The sequence below is a fragment of the Pleurodeles waltl genome, chromosome 2_1, assembly GCF_031143425.1.
Source record: "Pleurodeles waltl isolate 20211129_DDA chromosome 2_1, aPleWal1.hap1.20221129, whole genome shotgun sequence".
NCBI lineage: Eukaryota > Metazoa > Chordata > Amphibia > Caudata > Salamandridae > Pleurodeles > Pleurodeles waltl.
This window is the reverse complement of record NC_090438.1, coordinates 215,371,154-215,392,889: the sequence shown is the minus strand read 5'-3', so window position 1 is coordinate 215,392,889 and position 21,736 is coordinate 215,371,154. Positions and strand designations below refer to the sequence as shown.

General features: G+C 46.1%; 1 protein-coding gene across 2 annotated transcripts in view; it reads left to right on the top strand.

The window, feature by feature from the left end:
- FMR1 (fragile X messenger ribonucleoprotein 1) overlaps window positions 1-21,736 on the top strand; it is a 385,399-nt gene that overhangs the window by 197,727 nt on the left and 165,936 nt on the right. For both annotated transcript variants that reach the window (XM_069212420.1, XM_069212419.1), the window contains exon 12: window positions 15,537-15,732. In XM_069212420.1, coding sequence (XP_069068521.1) covers window positions 15,537-15,732 — 196 coding nt within the window. The remainder of the gene's footprint in view (window positions 1-15,536; window positions 15,733-21,736) is intronic.

Here is a 21,736-nt window from a genome sequence, read left to right as displayed (position 1 = left end):
ATTGGCTAATCCCATTATTTTGATTTATATTCATAAAGTTCCCCTCATTTTACTGTTATTATGGAGTGGTACTTGTAGGAGGCTGGCCGGGCTTGTAGTGGATACCAGAGGTACTTACACCTTGTGCCAGGTCCAGTTATCCCTTATTAGTGTAGAAGAGGTGTTTCTAGCAGCTTAGGCTGATAGAAGGTAGCTATGGCAAAGCAGCTTAGGCTGAACTAGGAGACATGTAAAGCTCCTACTATACCACTGGTGTCATATGCACAATATCATAAGAATACACAGAAGTACTAAAAATAAAGGTACTTTATTTTTATGAAAATATGCCAAAAGTATCTCAGTGAGTACCCTCAGTATGAGGATAAGATATATACACAAGATATATGTACACAAACCAAAATTATGCAGATAATAGCAAAAGGAAGTAATGCAAGCAATGTAAAATTACAGTAGATTGCAATAGGAGCACATAGGTATAGGGGCAACACAAACCATATACTCCAAAAGTGGAATGCAAACCACGAATGGACCCCAAACCTATGTGAGCTTGTAGAGGGTCACTGGGACTGTAAGAAAACAGTGAGGGTTAGAAAAATAGCCCACCCCAAGACCCTGAAAAGTAGGTGTAAAGTGCACCTACTACCCCCAGAGAGCACAGAAGTCATGATAGGGGGATTCTGCAGGAAGAACAAACACCAGCAATGCAACAACAGTGGATTTCCGGACCTGAGTACCTGTAAGACAAGGGGACCAAGTCCAATAGTCACGACAGTGTCGAGAGTGGGCAGGAGCCCAGGAAATGCCAGCTGAGGGTGCAAGGAAGCTGCCACCTGTTGGAAGAAGCTTGGAGTTCTGCAAGAAAGAGGAGGACTAGGAACTTCTCCTTTGGAGGATGGATGTCCCACGTCGCGATGAAGCTTGCAGAGGTGTTCCCACGCAGAAAAAACGCAAACAAGCCTTGCTAGCTGCAAGGGTCGTGGTTAGGGTTTTTGGATGCTGCTGTGCCCAGGAGGGACCAGGATGTCGCCACTTGGATGAGGAGACAGAGGGGGCGCCCAGCAAGTCAGGGAGCCCTCACAGAAGCAGGCAGCACTCGCAGAAGTACCTGAACAGGCACTTAAAAGAAAAGTGAACCGGAGTCCACCCGAAGTCACAAAAGGGAGTCCCACGATGTCGTAGGACAACTCAGAAGCTTGTGCACTGCAGGTTAGAGTGCTGGGGACCCAGTCTTGGCTGTGCACGAAGGAAATCCTGGAAGAGTGCACAGGAGCCGGAGCAGCTGCAAATCACGCGGTACCCAGCAATGTAGTCTAGCGTGGGGAGGCAAGGATTTACCTCCACCAAACTTGGACTGAAGAGTCACTGGACTGTGGGACTCACTTGGGCAGAGTTGCTGAGTTCCAGGGACCACACTCGTCGTGCTGAGAGGGGACCCAGAGGACCGGTGATGTAGTCTTTTGTTGCCTGCGGTTGCATGGGGAAGATTCCGTCGACCCACGGGAGATTTCTTCAGAGCTCCTGGTGCAGAGAGGAGGCAGGCTACCCCCAAAGCATGCACCACCTGGAAACAGTCGAGAAAGCCGGCAGGATGAAGCGATACAAGGTTGCTGGTAGTTGTCTTGCTACTTTGTTGCGGTTTTGCAGGCGTCCTGAGCAGTCAGCGGTCGATCCTTTGACAGAAGGTGAAGAGGGAGATGCAGAGGAACTCTGATGAGCTCTTGCATTCGTTATCTGGTGAGATCCCCAAAGCAGAGGCCCTAACTAGCCAGAAAAGGAGGTTTGGCTACCTAGGAAGGAGGATTGGCTACCAAGAGAGGTAAGAGCCTATCAGAAGGAGCCTCTGACGTCACATGCTGGCACTGGCCACTCAGAGCAGACCAGTGTACCACAAACACCTCTGTTTCCAAGATGGCAGAGGTCTGGGACACACTGGAGGAGTTCTGGGCACCTCCCCTGGGAGGTGCAGGTCAGGGGAGTGGTCACTCTCCTTTCCTTTGTCCAGTTTCGCACCAGAGCAGGGCTGGGGGATCCCTGAACCGGTGTAGACTGGCTTATGCAGAGATGGGCACCATCTGTGCCCATCAAAGCATTTCCAGAGGCTGGGTGAGGCTACTCCTCCCCAGCCTTCACACCTATTTCCAAAGGGAGAGGGTGTTACACCCTCTCTCAGAGGAAGTCCTTTGTTCTGCCTTCCTGGGCCAGGGCTGCCTGGACCCCAGGAGGGCAGAAACCTGTCTGAGGGATTGGCAGCGTCAGCAGCTGCAGTGGAGACCCCGGAAAGGCAGTTTGGCAGTACCCGGGTTCTGTGCTAGAGACCTGGGGGATCATGGAATGGTCTCCCCAATGCCAGAATGGCATTGGGGTGACAATTCCATGATCTTAGACATGTTACATGGCCATGTTCGGAGTTACCATTGTGACGCTGTACATAGGTAGTGACCTATGTACAGTGCACTCGTGTAATGGTGTCCCCGCACTCACAAAGTCGAGGGAATTTGCCCTGAACGATGTGGGGGCACCTTGGCTTGTGCCAGGGTGCCCTCACACTAAGTAACTTTGCACCCAACCTTCACCAGGTGAAGGTTAGACATATAGGTGACTTATAAGTTACTTAAGTGCAGTGGTAAATGGCTGTGAAATAACGTGGACGTTATTTCACTCAGGCTGCACTGTGTAAGAATTGTCAGAGCTCCCTATGGGTGGCAAAAGAAATGCTGCAGCCCATAGGGATCTCCTGGAACCCCAATACCCTGGCTACCTCAGTACCATATACTAGGGAATTATATGGGTGTACCAGTATGCCAATGTGAATTGGTAAATTTAGTCACTAGTCTGTTAGTTTGGAAAGCAGAGAGAGCATAACCACTGAGGTTCTGGTTAGCAGAGCCTCAGTGAGACAGTTAGGCATCACACAGGGAACACATACAGGGCACATACTTATGAGCACTGGGGCCCTGCCTGGCAGGGTCCCAGTGGCACATAGACTAAAACAACATATATACAGTAAAATATGGGGGTAACATGCCAGGCAAGATAGTACTTTCCTACAGTACTTCAGAGCTTTCATACCCTCTTCACTCTCTGCTGGCTTTGGAGGTCACATTTTTTTGGGGAGATTAACCCGTAAACAAACAGTGGCATCTCAGGAAGAACAGAGAGAAGAACTTCTGCAGAGTAATAACATCAGCTGGAAGCGTAGCAGACCTCAGCAAATTCCATTTTTTGGGGCTTCTGCACAATTCCAGTTGGGGAGAAAAAAGGATCACCTAAGCCGGTCACTTACTTGCAAGCTTTGTCACTGTGAGTTTTTCCAGAGATGCTGGAAAGAAGTACTGTTTTGGAACTTCGATTATGCTATAACATCTCAGAGCTTGGCATTCTACAGTTACTCTTCACAGGAAAGTGGAAAAGACAGTAAGATGAAAGATCCTCCACCTCATCTTCTCCAGTGAACGGTGCCCAACCTAGAGACACTGTTTCATGGCCATGTTAGTCCCTAATGCTGAAACATTTGATTGTACTGCATGGAATGCTATAAATTTTCTCTGCTGGAGAGCAAAGCTCTTATTGATGGCAGAGACCAGGTGTTGGCTGCTCACTAGTAAGTCTGCAGAAACTTTTTTTCGTAATTTTTTTTTTTTTTTTTTTTTTTAATTCAAGTTTCAATGCCCTTTTGCTTGATTTAGTTCAAAATCAAAAACATGTTGAAAATCAAAGTTAAGAAAGATTAAAAACGGATAAAAGGATCTTTATAAAACCACTTTTGTTGATCTTTTTTTTTTATAAAGGAATTTAGGTTTTTATGTCTGTCCCTTAATGCTAGTATATCCATTGAGCCCACCCTAGCGGGCAAAGCTAGCCATTTGAGCATTGGAACGTTGAGTATTTGACTGGAGACAAGGCTTCCTGGCAGGTGTTCTGCTTGTAAACTGTTTCGAATAGCCCAATTCCAAATAGTTTGAGATTCTCGAGATAGGAGAAGAGCCTTTGTTCCTACCTGCTTGTTCAAGTAATGCATTGTTGACGTATTGTCCGTTCTTATGAGAACCGCAGAGTGTTTTATCCTGGGGAGGAATGCCTGCGGAGCCAGAAAAACTGCTCTCAACTCAAGGAAATTGATGTGATATTTCCCCAAAGAGCTGCTCCACTTTCCACTGACCTGTAGATCTTGAAGGTACGCCCCCCCCCCATCCTTCCAGAGAGGCGTCCTTGGTAATGACCAATGGGGCTCGATGAGGCAGGAAAGGAAGACCTACTGCGATGTTCAATTGATCTGACCACCAGTGGAGCGCTTCGATAATACGAGGAGTCACTGTGATCGAATCGTTGAATGAGCCCTCTTTCTGAATCCATTGGAGATCTAGTTCCTCTTGCAGGGGGCGCATTCTCAGGCGACAAAACGGAACTACCTGAATGCAAGATGACTTCATCCCCAGAAGCGATTTGTAGTTGCGTACTGAAAGAGACTTTCTTCTCTGAACTCTGCTTGTTAGAGATATGAACTTAATTTGTCTCTCCACCGAAGGGAAGGCCTTGTCCCTGATCGTGTCTATTGTTGCTCCTAAAAAAGTCGTTACTCTTGTTGGTAAGATCTTTGACTTGTTCCAATTCAGAGTGAGACTCAGTTCCTCGAATAATTCAATGCAAGCCCTCGTTGAGCCGTGAGCCTCTTGATACGACTGTGCTTTTATTAGCCAATTGTCTAAATATGGAAAAACTTTTTTCTTTCTCAGCCAAGCCGCAACCGCAGCAAGACATTTTGTAAAGATTCTGTGGGCAGATTTTAGGCCAAATGGAAGACCTCTAAACTGGAAATTTGCTGCTGGCTACTGTGAAACGTAGAAATTTTCTGTGGGCAGTTGAAATCGGGATATGAAAGTAAGGATCCTGTAGATCCATGGTCACCATAAAGTCTCCGTGATTCATGTGGGAATGCGGGACTCGGAGGGAGGGACTTCCACAGTCTAGTGGCACTTCCTCTGAAGGATTGGTTCAATCAGTGCACTTGCTTGAAGGTGGGGATTTTGAGGAGGAGCAATTGAGAGTTTCTTCAATCTAGGTTGGCGCCTGAGATTTGCACCTGAATGTCTCCATTAGGTAAAAGGGTGAAGAGGAGTGAAGTGCTTTATGGGTGGGGCAGACAATTTTAAATTGAACTTTGGCCTCTAAATGGAAGCGTAGCCGTTGAAGGGAGCATAGCATAAGGGTGATGTGGTCAAATTTCCTGTGTCTATACAGGAAGTGGGCTGCAACATGCTGGACTATTCTGAGCAGTCCTATGTGGACTTTGGAGATGCCTGATAGGAGTAATGTTCCGTGGCTGAGGCTGGCTAGGAAGCACCTGGACAACAAATTTTAGGTCATGAGCTGGGATGAGGTGCCTGATTACCCATAGCAGTTTTAGCTGGAACCAGGGTAAAAGAACTGACATACGTGTGCCGGTGTGGTGCCTTTATAGGCAACGTGACATCAGAAATGGCTACAACAATGCCATGCGGATCCGAACGACACATGCGGAACTGAACGACGCCACCCGATGGCGCGCACAGCGTAGTGCTCAACAAAAGATTTCAGATTCTATGCTGACAGCAGGAAATTGTAAGGTAAGGAATCTGCAGCTAGATAGTCTCTACCAGATAATTAGTTACCAAAGATAAGTAACTTGTTCTACAGTACAGCGGCACCAATCCTCTAGATCTACCTTTAAAAGTGAATTTGTCAAAACTGGGTTAATGGATGTGCACTAGATCACAAAAAAACACTTTTTGAGTGAAGTGTTTTCTTCAAAATCTGGTGTAATTCCTGTTCAGCCATTTTTTCTGTAGCGCTTCCCAAAAGTTTAATAGAAATTAACATGGGAAATCAAAGTTTTGGAAACCCCACTCCTTTTTCTTAACTCCCTCTTGACGGATAACCTGAACATTTCCAGGAAGGATCTGAGGTGGACTAACTTTTGTGAAAGTTTCACAAAGGTTCAACAAACAACAGAAGTTATTAGCTAAACAAAAACTCTGTTTCTATGGAAACACTGACCTAACTATAACGACACAGTGAGGATAGCCTCTTAACTTCCAATCAGTCCTGAATACAGGACAGCCACATGGAGGTTGTTTTGTTCTAATGGTTCCCCATGCCAGTGGCTCAGACCAGAGGGGGATGAACCTTGCAGTAACATGCTGTTTGTTGGATAGTTAATAAAGCACTGGTCTTTAAATGTCGTGTTTGCAAGCAAGTTTGGCACTCAATACCTATTGTTCTTTAAAAAAAGAGCTCATAAGTAGTGAAAAACATTGGTGTGAGGCTACGAAAAGTAAATAGTTGAAAGAAATTATCATCTTCAAAGCTGTACTCCATTGGAAGTGATGCAACATTGCTATGATGAAACACATTGATCAGAGTGCACTGGGAGGGCTTCACTGGAAACTCACACCTGAAGGCTATTGGTGAGGGCCAAGGGCATTTATGATTCACATTCTCTGGTTGTATTTATTTTGATCACTATGCACTTTAAACATTATTGAAATCTGCAAATTTTGCTTCAAATGTTGTGACAAGTACTGAAATATGGTAGTGCCATCCTTACTTGCACCATCTTTATAGCTGAATCATTCTGCAGATTGGTCTCTCCTCATGCCACCTTGCTTTGATGGTTAGCCCCTTGCAACTCTTCTTCAATGATTTCATGTATTCATCAGTATGCATGCTATATTTGACTCAGATTCAGATCTCATCAGATGTTTCGAGTTATTTCATCCAGGGTGTTCAGGAGGATATTGATCAGCATCCTCCCTCTCCTGCAAAGTCATTTCTCTACTTAAATCTTAAGAACCCCAGTGATCTGGAGACCTTATCCGAGTTGCCCTGGAGTCTGCTCATGTCCTTCAATTGAGGTGGAAGTGCTTCTTTTGTTGTGTGATACATCAAGCAGTAGAAGTTTTGGGGTTACTCTTCCCATTGGAGGAGGGGAAAAAAACGAATTTGCTTATAAAGATTTTGAAACAGAGCTGTCTACTTTTGAGCCCTTTCTTCAATTTGCTGATGACCTTGTGTAGGAAGCTAGTTCTGTATATACTATACCAAAATGAGTTAGTGTGCACAGAGTCCAGGGGTTCCCCATAGGCTTAACAGAGGCTTAAGTAGATAATACTAATGCTCTCCTTTGTGGTAGTGTGGTTGAGCAGTTAGGGTTATCAGAGGGTAGTGCAAATCATTTGTTGTACACACACAGACAATAGAAAAAACACACACATCCAGTGACTTAACTCCAGACTGATGGCTTTTATATAGCAAAAATAGATTTGCTTTATTTTTAGAACCACAAGATTCAAGTTACAGGTAAGTACCTTAAAAGATTTGTATTTCACGGAGGTGTCAACAGTACTTTGTTTGAAATCGATAAGTAATGCCGTTCTTGAAATATTGGCAATAATCTGTTTTAAAAATGGACATAGTGCAATTTTCAGAAGCAGTTCCTGGGGGAAGAAAAGATAGATTGTTTACAGGTAAGTAAAACACTTCCAGTTTCAGTCTCTGGATTTTAGGAAGTCCACTGGTCGGTGTTCAAGTTAACCCCAACCACCCACCACCAGCAACATGGGGCTGGCCAGGTGCAGAGGTCAAAGATGAGCAATTTTAAAGTGGGCTCCTGTGGAGACAGGGGGTACTCAAAATCAGGCCTGCCTGCAGGTAAGTAACCTTTGAGAGGGTTGGCGTGGACATTGTGTGTCCACTTGAACCACCCACAGCCTCAGGGAACCAATATATACTGGTAGTAGTGGATCATTCTACCAGATACCCTGAGGCAATTCCCATTAGGGACACTACTGCCCCTGCAGTAGCCAAAGCCCTAATTAGAATTTTTTCCAGAGTGGGTTTCCCTAAGGAGGTGGTTTCTGATAAAGGTACCAACTTCATGTCAGCTTACCTAAAACTCATGTGGAATCAGTTTGGGGTGACTTACAAATTCACCACACCATACCATCCACAAACCAGTGAACTTGTTGAGAGATTCATTGAAGGGCATGATCATGGGGCTCCCTGAAAAACTCAAAAGGAGATGGGATGTTCTCCTGCCATGCCTGCTTTTCGCCTACAGAGAGTTGCCTCAGAACAGAGTTGGGTTTTCCACCTTTGAACGTCGTTTGGCCATCCTGTAAGGGGACCCCAGGCACTTGTTGAAGAAGGCTGGGAGAGACCTCTCCATGCGCCTAAACAAGATGTGGTGGACAATGTGTTTGGCCTCCACTCTAGGATGGCTGAGTACATGGAAAAGGCATCCAAAAAACTTGAGGCCAGCCAACAACTCCAGAAGTTGTGGTATGACCAAAATGCTGCAATGTTTGAATTCCAGCCTGAAACTCTACAATGATAGGGCATACATAACCATGCTGATGGTTACAGATGAGGATCAGGAAGCAGAGAGTGAACCTCTCCATGACCTCCTCTCACCTGACCCTAAGGATGGGTCAGTAGATGGAGTTGTCTATTAAGACACCCCCTCTGCCCAACAGCAGGCTGACTGCAGGCAAGTCCTACAGCAGTATGCAGAGCTCTTCTCTTTGGCCCCTGGTCAGACACACCTGTGTACCCAACATGTGGACACAGGAGACAGTTTACCTGTGAAAAACAACATTTATAGACATTCTGATCAAGTCAAAGAGAGCATCAAAGTAGAAGCCCACAAGATGCTGGAGTTATGGGTAATGGAACACTCTGACAGTCCCTGAGTTAGCCTAGTGGTCTTGGCCCCGAAACCTCATACCAGAGTTTTCATACCCAGAGCAGATTAATTGGGTGCAGCCAAATTTCTAAGTACCTTTGACTTAACTGCAGGGTACTGGCAAATTAGGATGGCACCTGGAGCCAAAGAAAATACAGCATTCTCTACACCTGATGGGCATTATCAGTTTATTGTTATGCCCTTTGGCTTAAAGAATGCCCGTGGCACCTTCCAAAGGTTGGTGAATCAAGTCCTTGCTTGCTTGGAGTTCTTTAGTGCAGCATATCTAGATGATATTGCTGCCTTTAGCTCCACCTTGAAGAATCACCTGGTCCACCTGGGGAAGGTTTGCAGGCCTTGCAATCAGCAGGCCTCTCTATTAAAGCATCTAAGTGCCAAATAGGGCAGGGCACATTCGTATACTTGGACAACCTGGTAGGTGGAGGCAAGTGTAAGCTTTACAACCCAAGATCCAGACAATTCTGGACTGGGAAGCTCCAAAAACCCAGACTCAAGTCAGGGCATTCCTTGGCTTGACTGGGTACTACAGGAGGTTTGTGAAGGGATATGGATCCATTGTGACACCCCTCACTGAACTGACCTCAAAGAAAATGCCAAAGAACGTTACCTGGACTCTTGACTGTCAAACGGCCTTTGACACCCTGAAAGAAGCAATTTGCTCAGCACTAGTTCTTAAAGCTCCAGACCTGACAAGAACAAAAAGGACTGCTTAGCTGAAACCCCTAGCAGAGAAGAAAGAAGACAACTGCTTTGGCCCCAGCCCAACTAGCCTGTCTCCTGCTTTGAAGAACCTACAAAAGACCAGCGACCTCTGCCTGATACCACATTTCCCAGTATTTAGTGAAGCCATTATGGAGCTTTGGAGTTCGTACTAACAAACTCCCAGAACATACACTCAATATGGCTACACTGCACTTACATTGCCTAAGAATGGACTTAGACACTGTAGGGGCATATTGCCCATGCAGCTGAGCTCCCACCTGTTGTATAGTGCACCTTGCCCTAGGGCTGTAAGGCCTGCTAAAGGGGTGACTTATCTATGGCATAGGCAGTTGCTTGTGGGCATGGCACCCTGAGAGGGGTGCCACGTTGACTTTGTCTTTTTCTCCCCACCAGCACACAGAAGCTGCAAGGCAGTGTGCATGTACCTGGTCAGGGGTCCCTTAGGGTGGCATAATACATGCTGCAGCCCTTAGAGACCTTCCCTGACCATAGGGCCCTTGGTACCTTGGGTACCTTTTACAAGGGAATTAACTGTGTGCCAATTGTGGAAACTAAGGTACAGTTTTAGTGAAAGAACAGTCGTGCTGGGGCCTGGTTAGCAGGGTCCCAGCACACTTTCGATCAAAGTTGCCATCGACACTAGGCAAAAAGTGGGGGCGTAACAATGCCAACAATGGCGCTTTCCTACACCTTGTAGAGTATTCTCTGTCAGCTTGGTTTGTGCCTTATTTGGCTCCTACGATTAGCCATCAGATTGTGAGATTTGGCAGACTGAGTTCCTGGATACTCTAAGCTACTTGATTGTGCACTCATTATGGTGGGGTTCGGTGGTGATGGTCTCGGTCTGCAAAGAAAATCATAATGCATTACCTTCAGCTCCCTCATCCTTGTCTTCTGACTCTGTAAAGTGACTCAAAGTAGACAAACTGCATGGGAAATTGTAGGAAAGTGCCCTTGTTGGCATGGTTACTCCCCCTCCCTCACTTTTTGCCTCATATTGATGCCAACTTTGATTGAGAGTGTGCTAGGACCCTGCTAACCAGGCCCCAGCACCAGTGTTATTTCCCAAAATATGTGCCTTTGCTTAAACAATTGGCACACCCCTGGCACCCAGATAAGTCCCTTGTAAAAGGTACCTATGGTACCAAGGGCCTGGTTGTCGAGGAAGGTTCCCAAGGGCCGCAGCATGTATTATGCCACCCTAGGGGACCCCTCACCAAGCACGTACACACTGCCTTTGTAGATTGTGTGTGCTGGTGGGATGAAAAAGGTAAAGTCGACATGGTACCCCTCTCAGGGTGTCCTGCCCACAAACTAGTGCCTGTGGCATAGGTAAGTCACCCCTCTAGCAGGCCTTACAGCCCTAAGGCAGGGTACACTATACCACAGGTGAGGCAATAGCTGCATGAGCAATATGCCCCTACAGTGTCTAAGTTCATTCTTAGACATTGTAGGTGCAGTTTAGCCATATTGAGTATATGGTCTGGGAGTTTGTCAGTAAGAACTCAACAGCTCCATAATGGCTTCACTGAATACTGAGAAGTTTGGTATCAATCTTCTCAGCCCAATAAACCCACACTAATGCCAGTGTTGAATTTATTGAACCATGCACCCAGAGGGCATCTTAGAGATGCCCCCTATATTTTACCCAGTGTTTTAGTGCAGAACTGACTGGTCTTTGCTGGCCTGCCACTAAGAGAAGAGTTTCTGGCCACATGGGGTGAGAGCCATTGTGCTCTCGGTGGCCAGAAACAAAGTCTGCACTTGGTGGAAGTGCTTCACACCTCCCCCCTGCAGGAAGTCTAACACCTGGTGTTGAGCATCAAAGGCTAAGGCTGCTTGTTACAGTGCCCCATGGCACTCCAGCTAGTGGAGTTGCCAATCTCCCATACAAATCCCTACTTTTGGCGGCAAGTCCGGCAGGATAATTAGGGAAAGCAGGAATGAGTGACCACCTCAGCTAGGACCACCCCTAAGGTGTCCAGAGCTGAGGTGGCCCCCTCCCTGCAGAATCCCCATCTTAGTTTGGAGGCCAAGGACCAATAGGGTTAGGTTTGTGCCCCCTTCCCACAGAGTGGACACAGAAAGGGTGTAGCCACCCTCAGGGTCAGTAGGTGTTGGGTACTGCCCTCTTACCCTTGCAACGCCCCTCAATTCAGGATTTAAGGGCTTCTAAACCCAAGATGTCAGATTCCTGGCAACCTTACAAGAAGAAAGAAGAAGGGCTGCTAAGCTAAAACCCCAGCATAGAAGAAGGAAGATGAAAACTGACTTGGCCCCAGCCCTACTGGCCTGTTTCCTGGTTCAAAGAACCTGCAAAAGAAAGTGAAGCATCCTGTGGGTACAGCGACCTCTGCCAAGCTTCCAGAGGGGTGCATGCATCACAGAGGACCAAGAACTCCCGTGGACCGCAGCCCTATCCAAGAAGAAACTACATCCAAGATTCCAGAACCTCCGTGGATCCGCAAGTCCTGACCACTCTGCACTCGACGCCCACTGCCCATGTCCTAACTGGCTAGAGAGGATCCCCAGCCGATTCCGAGCAAGTGCTCACCTTGGAGCGACCTCTCCTGCTCCCTATGACGACGCCTACAGAATCCAGAGGAACCCTGACCATGAAAGCTCCGGACGAAGATATCCAACGCCAAAAGTTACACTGCATCCGCAGCCCTCAGGCCTTTGAGAACCTGACCTCCGGTGCAGCAACGTTCATCAGGCTGCCCTCCTACTTGTCCAGCCTGTGGTTTTCTGGAACCGACCCGTGGACCCAGCCTGCAGAATCTAAATGACCCCCCAGAACCCCTCGTAGGAAAGCTTTGGGGCCCGGCGCTTTGTTTGCACCTTGCCGCCCCTGTGCCGCTGAGGGTGTGATATTGGTGCTTACTTGGTACTCCTCTAAACATCCCAGGTATGCCCTCCGAAGATGTGAGTACTCACCTGGCAGCAGATCTGAAACCGAGTGCCCCAAGTCTACTAATGAGCCCATATTAAACTTGCCTCAACTTTGACCTGTGCAACCGGCTGGCCCCGTGTTGCTGGTGGTGGGTGGTTGTGGTTAACTTGAACCCCAACCAGTGGACTTCCTAACCCCCAGAGACTGGAACTTTAAGTCTTGTACTTACCTGCAAATCATACTAACTTTTCTTCTTCCCAGGAATTGCACTGTCAACTTTTAAAAAAGATTTTTGCCATGTTTTGAAAAACTGTACAACTTTTACAAACTCCAGTTAAAGTCATATTGATACATATGTGAAATACCTATTAATTTATGTGCTTACCTGCAACTTGAATCTTGTGGTTCTAGAAATAAATTAACAAAAGATAGTTTGCTATGTAAAAATCATTGGTCTGGAGTTAAGTCATTGAGTGTGTGCTTCTTCTCTTGGCTGTGTGTACAAAAAATGCTTTGCACTACCCTCTGATAAGCCTAACTGCTCAACCACACTACCACGAAAGAGAGCATTAGTATTATCTACTTTAGCCTCTATTAAGCCTCCGAGGAACCCCTGGATTCTGTGCACACCATATCTTATTTTTATATAGTATATACAGAGCCAGCTTCCTAAATCAAGACATTCTTTTCTTCAGGCGCTCTAACAGTACATTCCTTTAATTTCTCTTCTCTTCTTGCTGACTTCTGGCATTCCTTTTAGGAGATGGTGTAAGAGGGTTTGCCTACTCTTCCAGAGGTCCAACTCCCATCTTCCCACAAAATGTTCACTATTATCATGATGTGAACAAGCAGTTCTTATGATCTAGCCTGCTTACAGCACATTTGGTTACCTTTGCTGTGGGAAATGGCATCATTGTTTGGAGGCATAATTTGTTGCGCTTTGCAAGATTTTCTGGATATTTACATGCCACTCTTATGCACATTGCTTTCGATAGCCGACTCTGTCCTAGAAATGCTTCAACAGAGCTGTGCAGTGGGACACTTGTTGAGTCTGGCTTCCATGCCACACCATTTCCATTGACAGTAGGCTTTCCTGTCCCTACTTTCTCCAAGCACTGCTGAATTGATTTGTGTCCACAGGAGGGTCTTTTTGCATCTATGGGCCTGCAGGCCTTTCTCTTGTAGCCCACTCCTCCGTCCCACCACTTTTCTGGGGGTCGTCTTTGATTCAGATTTAAAAGTTCAATAATCTTTAGTTAAAAGTGTGGAGCAGAATAAAATTAAGTTAGCCTTTAGTATCATTCTAATTTACCCACATATTTTTCACTGTTCACCTCTCCGTTCTGAGCATAGACTTCAAGACTTAATAGGTTCAGTTCTGCTCAGTGCCTATTTTACAGAATTGATACATCTTCCCTGTATCCGAGAGTGTATAAAAAAATGAGAGATCTGATGTCAGTGCATGAGAATGGTGCCAGTAGCGTTATACAGCTCTGTGACATGTCTGGTGGTGGAACAGAGCAGTCCCACCTACTAGTGCTTCAGATCTATATTAGGTTATCCGGATACAGGCTGGTGCCTGGAAGGATTCCAAAGGCAAGGAATCTGTGGGCACGTAGAGTATGAATCCCAAAAGGTGTTAGTGAAGGTAATCAGGTTATTGTTTTCGAATTTCATGTTTGCAGCTATTGCATACATATGCACACAGGATGGGTACATATTTAGTTTTTCTCTCCAAAATAGGAGGGCTGTGCTGTCACCCTTACTTAGTGAAATTGCCTAGGAGGGAACTAAGCACACAAAGGAGGGACATCTAAAAAAAATGCACTAATAAAAAGGAAGCATTAAAGACCAGCACAACAAAGATTGAATGGCAATAGAAGATGTGGTTAATGCCCATAGATTGAATAAAGCATGTCTTACAGACAGTGCATGCGCACAGCCTAGGCTCGACCTAAAAAGGGGGTATGGAGAAATGCTCTACCGATGCTTAGACCTCAACATCTCAGCTGTCTGAGTAAAAAACATAACTGTAACTGTATCAAATGCACGGTCATTCTTCTGAATTCTGTTATCAAAACCCTTGGCTGCCTTGCTGTCTTTCCCATTTCTGCTTTCTGTTTTATTTTCCTGGATGTGAATAATATATTATTACCGTATTTGACCTTAAAAAGTAAACGAGCTATGTTCTGGAACTTTACAATGATTTTTTCTACTTCTTATCAATTGATGAGACTGTTTTCTTAGTGGTGTCTGAGTGTTTGTGGCGGTTTTAGTGTAGAATAAAGGTGCCAAGTCTTAAAATGCTTGAACTGTAATATATATCACAACAGCCTTTTCTAAAGAAATCACTCAGATGTTCATTTCTATACTCAGCGTATAACAAAGTTAAACTGATCAATATGTCAAGCTATTATGCATATTGAGGGGATGTCCATATCTGTGTAAGATTTCAGCACAGATACAAGATTGAGAATGTGGAGAATAAAGTTAGAAACCCTTAAGGTATGTTTTTCATAGTTTGCATAGGCATGTGTCTAACATTTACCTTGTTTTGTTAATAAGTTGTTTTCTTAGTACTCTGGTGCTTGAAAGGCATGGTGCATGACATGTAATCCCTTTATAAAAACTAAACAATTAACTAAATCAGATTATGTTTTATATAAGTACTCTAATCCGAGCAGATTTCATCCAGAGACGACCCCCATCATGGCTTCCATGATACAGTTTGCCTTTGTTAAGGATGTTGTTAAACACTGCTGTCTGTCTGCAATGACTAGTTTACTAGTGTTGCTTTTGGACATTGTAAATAGCCTGAAGTTGCTTATTCTTTTGCTTCACTTTTTACACCTTAGATTTGCCTTTCTTATTCAACATCTTTGTGTCGGTGATCCTTTCACATACTTTGGGAGGAGGGAGAGGGGGCATGTAACTCCACTCTAAAAGGAGTTTAAAAAATAAGTGGCTGGTGCTTGATCTCAAGGGCTCTGAAGGAATTTATGAAGTCATGGGTACTAAATCTTAAATTCCAAAATCCCCAACACACAACAGTAACAACAGCAACAACAACATCACACACACACTTCAATTATGACCTTTTTGTTAGGTGTGTGTTCAACAAAATGGTATTTGAAGGCTGGTATCTTTCCTTAAAACACATTGCATATGCTTCTTATTTAGGAAGTTGACCAGTTACGTTTGGAACGGTTGCAAATTGATGAACAGCTGCGGCAGATTGGAGCTAGTTCTCGACCACCGGCGAATCGCACAGATAAGGAAAAAGGTTATATGACAGAAGAAAGTACAACACTAGGACGAGGAAGTCGACCATACAACAGCAGAGGGCGTAGCAGAAGAGGTCAAGGATATGCTTCAGGTAAATAATGTGGAAAATGCAAGAAAATGTAACCTAAAGACCTTGAAATTTCCCTCTGTGAAAGAAATATGAAACAAGAAGCCATTTAGGATTTTATTTCCCATATGTTTCTTTGTAGAACATCTGGATAGACTATAGTCTCTTAATATATAGCTCAGTTGGAACACCATAAGCTGCTACGGTGCTACAGATTGTTAGTCAAGTAGGCTTGAAACTAGAAGCACCACATCTCTCACAATATCACTCATGAACAACTTTAAGATGAAATAATATCACTCTGTTGAAACTTATTCTTGGCCTCGGATATAGATACCCTTTCATTTGTGACAGTTGCGTGCTCACATGAAACCTTGGTCACTTAAATGTTTAAGATCTGTTTTGTGCTTTCTGTTCTTCAAAACTCTTCTCGACCCCATGCTAGTTTTTAATTCCATCCACATCATTTGTCATCTGATAAAATAGATTCTGTTTAATTCATATGTATCTGCAACACATGGCTGCTAATTAAGTAACTTTGGCTGCTATTTTAGAATTGTGATGCAGATGGGCAGCTCGATATCAGTTTTAACCTTAGATCCTTCATTACCTCACCCGTAAATACAGTGTCTGATCTCTTCACCTTCTTTTTGTACATCATCTATTCTTAAATGTGCATTAACAAGATAAAACATAAACCTAAATAATGATTACTGACCACATTCAATTTCTCTGCTATACATCCATGTGCCTGATATCTTAGGACAATATACTACCCCCTTTTCCTTAAAGAAAAAAAAAATTAAGATTAATATCTCCCATGAACTCTTTCTGATATGAAAGATCATACTTCTTACAAAAGCTGACTGTGTCAATTTTTGGACACTGAAAAGGTTATTTCAATATCTGGCCTTCCCTGAGGGCAAGGTCAGCAGCAGGCTTCAGGTTTTGCAGCCTAAAATGTCTCAGAAGGTCATAACTTGTGCTTCAGCTTTTGATTTGTACACACCTCCAAAGAATACTTCAGTTTGTATATAAACCGGCATTTGATGAGTCATACATGGCCTCCCCTCTGGACTGATCATAGCCTTGCACTGAGTAGGCATGTCAATCAATCAATCAATCAGTGTTTGTTAAGCGCAACTACTCACCCGTGAGGGTCTCGAGGGTCTCAAGGCACTGAGGGGTGGGAGGTGTGGAGCGTCCATCAGTGCGGTGGTTCTTCAGATAGCTATGTCTTCAAATAGGCATGTCTTCAGCGCTTTCGTGAAGTTGAGGAGGGGTGTGGTATGTCTGAGGTGGGGCGGTAGGGCGTTCCAGGCTGTGGTGGCTAGGTAGCAGAATGAGCGTCCCCCTGTCCTTCTTTTTCTGATGCGGTGTACTTCGGCGATAGAGAGATCTGGCCAGAGCGTAGGGTCCTGTGGGGTATGTGGAAATTGAGTCGCCTGTTCAGGTAGGCCGGTCCGGTGTCGTGGAGGGCTTTGTGTGCGTGGGTGAGGATCTTGAAGGTGCTTCTTTTCTCTATAGGGAGCCAGTGTAGTGTGCACAGGTGCTGGGAGATGAGACAGTGTTGAGGTAGGTCGAGGACCAGTCTGGCGGCGGTGTTCTCAATGTTCTGTAGTTTGGGGGTGAGTTTCTTGTTGATTCCGACATAGAGCTTGTTGCCGTAGTCCAGTCTGCTGGTAACGAGGTTGTGTGTGACAGTCTTTCTGTGTTCAAGGGGGATCCATTTGAATGTCTTACGTAGGAGGTGGAGAGTGCGGAAGCTGGTGGGTGCAACTGAGTTGATTTGGCGGTCCATGTTGAGTTTGGAATCCAGGATGATTCCGAGGTTGCGGGCTTGGTTCGCGGGGGTGGGTGGGCTGGCTTCCGAGGGTGGGGGCCACCAGGAGTCATACATGACCTCCCCTCTGGACTGATCATAGTCTTCCACTGAGTAGGCATGTAGGCATTGATTGTGATGAATACTTGTTAACAGAGATTCCTCACCTTTTAAATACATGCCAGGCTGTACATTGATCCAGCACCATCCCAGGAAGTGGCAACATGAAACATGGAACCATAGAAAGGTGTGCTGATGACACTGTCTTCCTTTCCACTCTCAACTTTTCGTGGTTGCTTACGGACTCCAAAAATACTACATTGCCAGACAGTTTGGTAGGGCAGATGTCTTCCCTGAAGACGCCAAGCTTCAGACTGTGCTGTGACTACAGAAAACAGATGCTGATCACAGATCCACACAATGTCTGCTTTTGGTGATTCTCCATGACTCTGTCTTTTGATAAATGTTCTCAATCAATCAATCAAAAAAATGTGTAGAGCGCGCCACTCACCCGTGAGGGTCTCAAGGTGCTGGGGGTGGGGGGGAGAATCAGGGCGGGGGGGCCAGGGAGGGTCACTGTTCGAACAACCATGTCTTGAGGTTCTTTCTGAAAACTAGGAGGTCTTTGATTTTGCGAAGGTCGGTGGTGAGGGAGTTCCAGGTTTTGGGGGCGAGGTAGGAGAAGAACCTGCCGCGTGTGGTGGTGCGTTGGATGCGGGGGAATGTGGCTAGGGCGAGGTCAGCTGATCGGAGGTTGCGTGTGGGAGTGTGGAAGTTAACTCTTTCGTTGAGGTAGGTTGGGCCGGTGTTGTGGAGGGATTTGTGTGCGTGGATGAGGATCTTGAATGTGATTCTCTTGTCTATGGGGAGCCAGTGAAGGGATTTGAGGTGTGGTGAGATTCGTTTGTGGCGGGGGAGTCCCAGGACGAGGCGTGCGCCTGTGTTCTGGATTCTCTGGAGTTTGCGTTTGAGTTTGTGTGGTGCCGACGTAGAGGGCGTTACCGTAGTCCAGTCTGCTGCTGATGAGTGCGTTGTTGACTGTCTTTCTGGTTTCTGGGGGAATCCATTTGAAGGATTTTCTTTTAGAGTGCGGAGTGTGTAGAAGCAGGAGGAGGTTAGAGCATTGATTTGCTGTGTCATGGAGAGGGAGGGGTCAAGGATGATGCCGAGGTTGCGTGCGTGGTTTGCGGGGGTGGGTGAGGGGCCTAGGGCGGTGGGCCACCAGGAGTCATCCCATGTGGTCTTGTTGGGGCCGAAGATGAAGATCTCAGTTTTGTTTGAGTTGAGCTTGAGGTGGTTAGTGGTTCTGTGATGCACCCAGAGGCTATCAAGACATGGTATGGCTGTACATTGCTGTACACAAGGTATTGGCAGGTTGTGCTCCAAACAGCAAACCTGCACCCTCTCTGAGATGTGAGATTGTAGAACGCAGAGCCACTCAGCGTTGCCCCTTTGGGTAAGGCAAAAACTAAGATGAGAGAAAAGTCTTGTCAAAAACTTCTTCTTTCGTGGCAGGCAGCAATTGTTCAACAGCAACTGTCCAATTCCCTCTAAAGAAGTTATAGGGGTCGGATGAAGGGTAGACAGTGAGGAGCCACCCATCGGCCATCTTACTCCTCCTCCACTTCCTGCTCTGCTAACATCACAGTGAAGCAGCCCTAGTTTTCCCATCTTAGAGCATGCTTTGCTGGTGGGAGGACGGGTGTCCCAGTTTTTGCAACAGTGGAAATTCATAACATCGGATCAGTGGGTATTAAATATTGTAGACAAGGGGTACGCTCTACCCTTCCAGGAATTTCACCCACCCTTTCCTCCCCATTAAGGTTTCTTTTCCGAAGACCATCTTCTGATACTTCAACAGGAAGTCCAATCCTTACTTCAAAAGAGTGCAGTGGAGTTTGTTCCAGAACAGAAACGGGGTCAGGGATGCTGTTTCTAGTATTTACTGACTCCCAAAAAGGGCGGTCGTTTGCGCCCGATCCTAGACCACAGGATTTTGAGTTGGTTTCAAGCAGGAAATGTTCAAAATGCTGACCCAAGCACAGGTGCTGCTTGTGCTGGAAAAAGCTGGATGGTCTTCATCGTTTTGCAGGCTGGATGTTTTCACACCCCATTCTTGAGTCGCACTGGAAGTATCTTTCCTTCACGATGGGGTCCCAGCATTACTAGTTTGTGATTCCCCCATTTAGTCTTACTTCCGAGCCTCGAGTCTTTATGAAGATGATGGCAGTGGTTGCAGTACATCTCAGAAAGTGAGGAGTACCGGTATTCCCTTACCTGAACGATTGGTTGATCAAGCCAAGTCTCCAGAGATGGTGTTGCCTCACTTGCAATGGAGGATTCAGTTGTTGATCAACCTGAGTTTTCCCATCAACCTCCCCAAATCTCATCTAGAGCCCTCTCAGCACACCCTGTTCATAGGGGCAGCACCGGACACTACGGTGAGTTGAGCCTCCCCACCTCCTCTGAGGATTATGGACATTTTGGCTATGACTCCCATGTTTCAGAATGGAGGAATTATTCCAGTCCTGAAGGTCTTGCGTCTGTTAGGTCTACATACTGTTGGTCAACCGTGTACGCTGGCACATAAGGGTCCTCCAGTGGTGCTGAGGCCGGGAGTGGTTTCAACAAAACGGAAATCTCAAAGAGTGGGTCATGGTCTCAAGAGACACTGCAGCGGATGTTCAGTGGTGGGATGTGTCTGGCAGTTTGTCTCAAGGAAATCTGTTTTACCCTTCTTCTCATGATCTGATGTTGACTGCACACAATCTCTCACTTGGCAGAGCGGTTTCATCAAGAGTGGCCCTTAGGCACCACACCTGGTTGAGGACATCTGGCTTTTTGGGCAGTGTCCAAGCCAATACTATGGACATGCCTTTGATGGCACCTTTCTCTTTGGAGAAAAAAAACAGACTCAGTGCTTGTAGGAAGCTGGCTCTCTATATAGTACACTAAAATGAAGTACACTGTGAAGAGAGTCAAGTGGATCCCCACTTAGTATTACAGAGTGTTGGAAGCTGGCTCTCTATTTAGTGCAGTAAAATGAAGTACACTGTGCAGGGTCTCCAGTGGGTCCCCAATTGGTATTGCAGAGGCAAAGATAGTTAGGGCTAATGCTCTATTTATGGTAGTGTGGGTGAGCAGTTAGTCTTGTCAGAAGGTAGTGTTAAGCACTTGTACTCACAGAGGCGATAAGTGAGACACGCACTCAATGAATAAAACCGAGACCAATTTAGAAAAAAACCCAGTTTTTTTATATAAGTTTCAAACCCAAGAACTTCGTATTCAGGTAAGTAGAGTTTTAAGCTTAAACGCTTTGCAGTTTCCAAAATGAACACTGTGCAATATTTAGAGCTCTCTCAATGCTATTCTATGGAGAAAAACAATTGTTCAGCAAACAAGGGTACAACTTACAAAGCCAATGTCAGGGAGTTAAAGTAAGTAAGTACTGGGCACTGATCGGAACCACACCAACAGTTCGCACTGGGCGGCACTGGTGCGGCCGGGTGCAGAACTTCAGTAAGGTGCTGGGTGCCCAATGGTTTCCTATGGGATTTTGACCCTATGACAAAGAGGCTACAGGCTCTGGCTGAGAAGCCAGACGGGTACAAAAAACAATAGGTAGTAGACTTGGGTTGTTCGGGGATGTAGGTGCACCTTTGGTTCTCTTCTCCCGCACCCAGGTGCGACGGATGCAGGGGTGTCTTTAGGCATCGAGTTTTCTCATCTGGGAGCACTGGTGATTGGGGGGGGGGGCGGGGTCCTGTGTGTTGAGGCTGCAGGCCTTGTGGGTGAGTCCAGCAGGGGTGGACCCAGGGTGGGCTTGAGCTCTTAGGAGCGGGGGGACATCATTGGCATCAGTGACTCACTTCAGCTGGGGTCAGGTATCATGGTTGCAGTGGTTCCTGTAGCTGTCGGATTTTCTCTCTCCACAAGCCTGTGGGAGAGAGGGCCTGCATGCAGAGGTTGCAGGCATCTCAGTAGAGTCCAGGATGGATGAGACCACACTTGACTCAGTCTCTGGGCAGCTGGGGACCTGCATTGGCACCGCCGGTTAGCTTCACCTTGGTTGGTGGACTTCGGTGTAGTGGTCACTTCTGGTGTCAGGGTTCCAGTTGCTGCAGAGTCTTTTTTTTGGGAGTTTCCTGTTGCAGGGCAAGTCCGGTGCCCACAGGAGACTTGAGTCCTTATTGAAGACTGGACGAG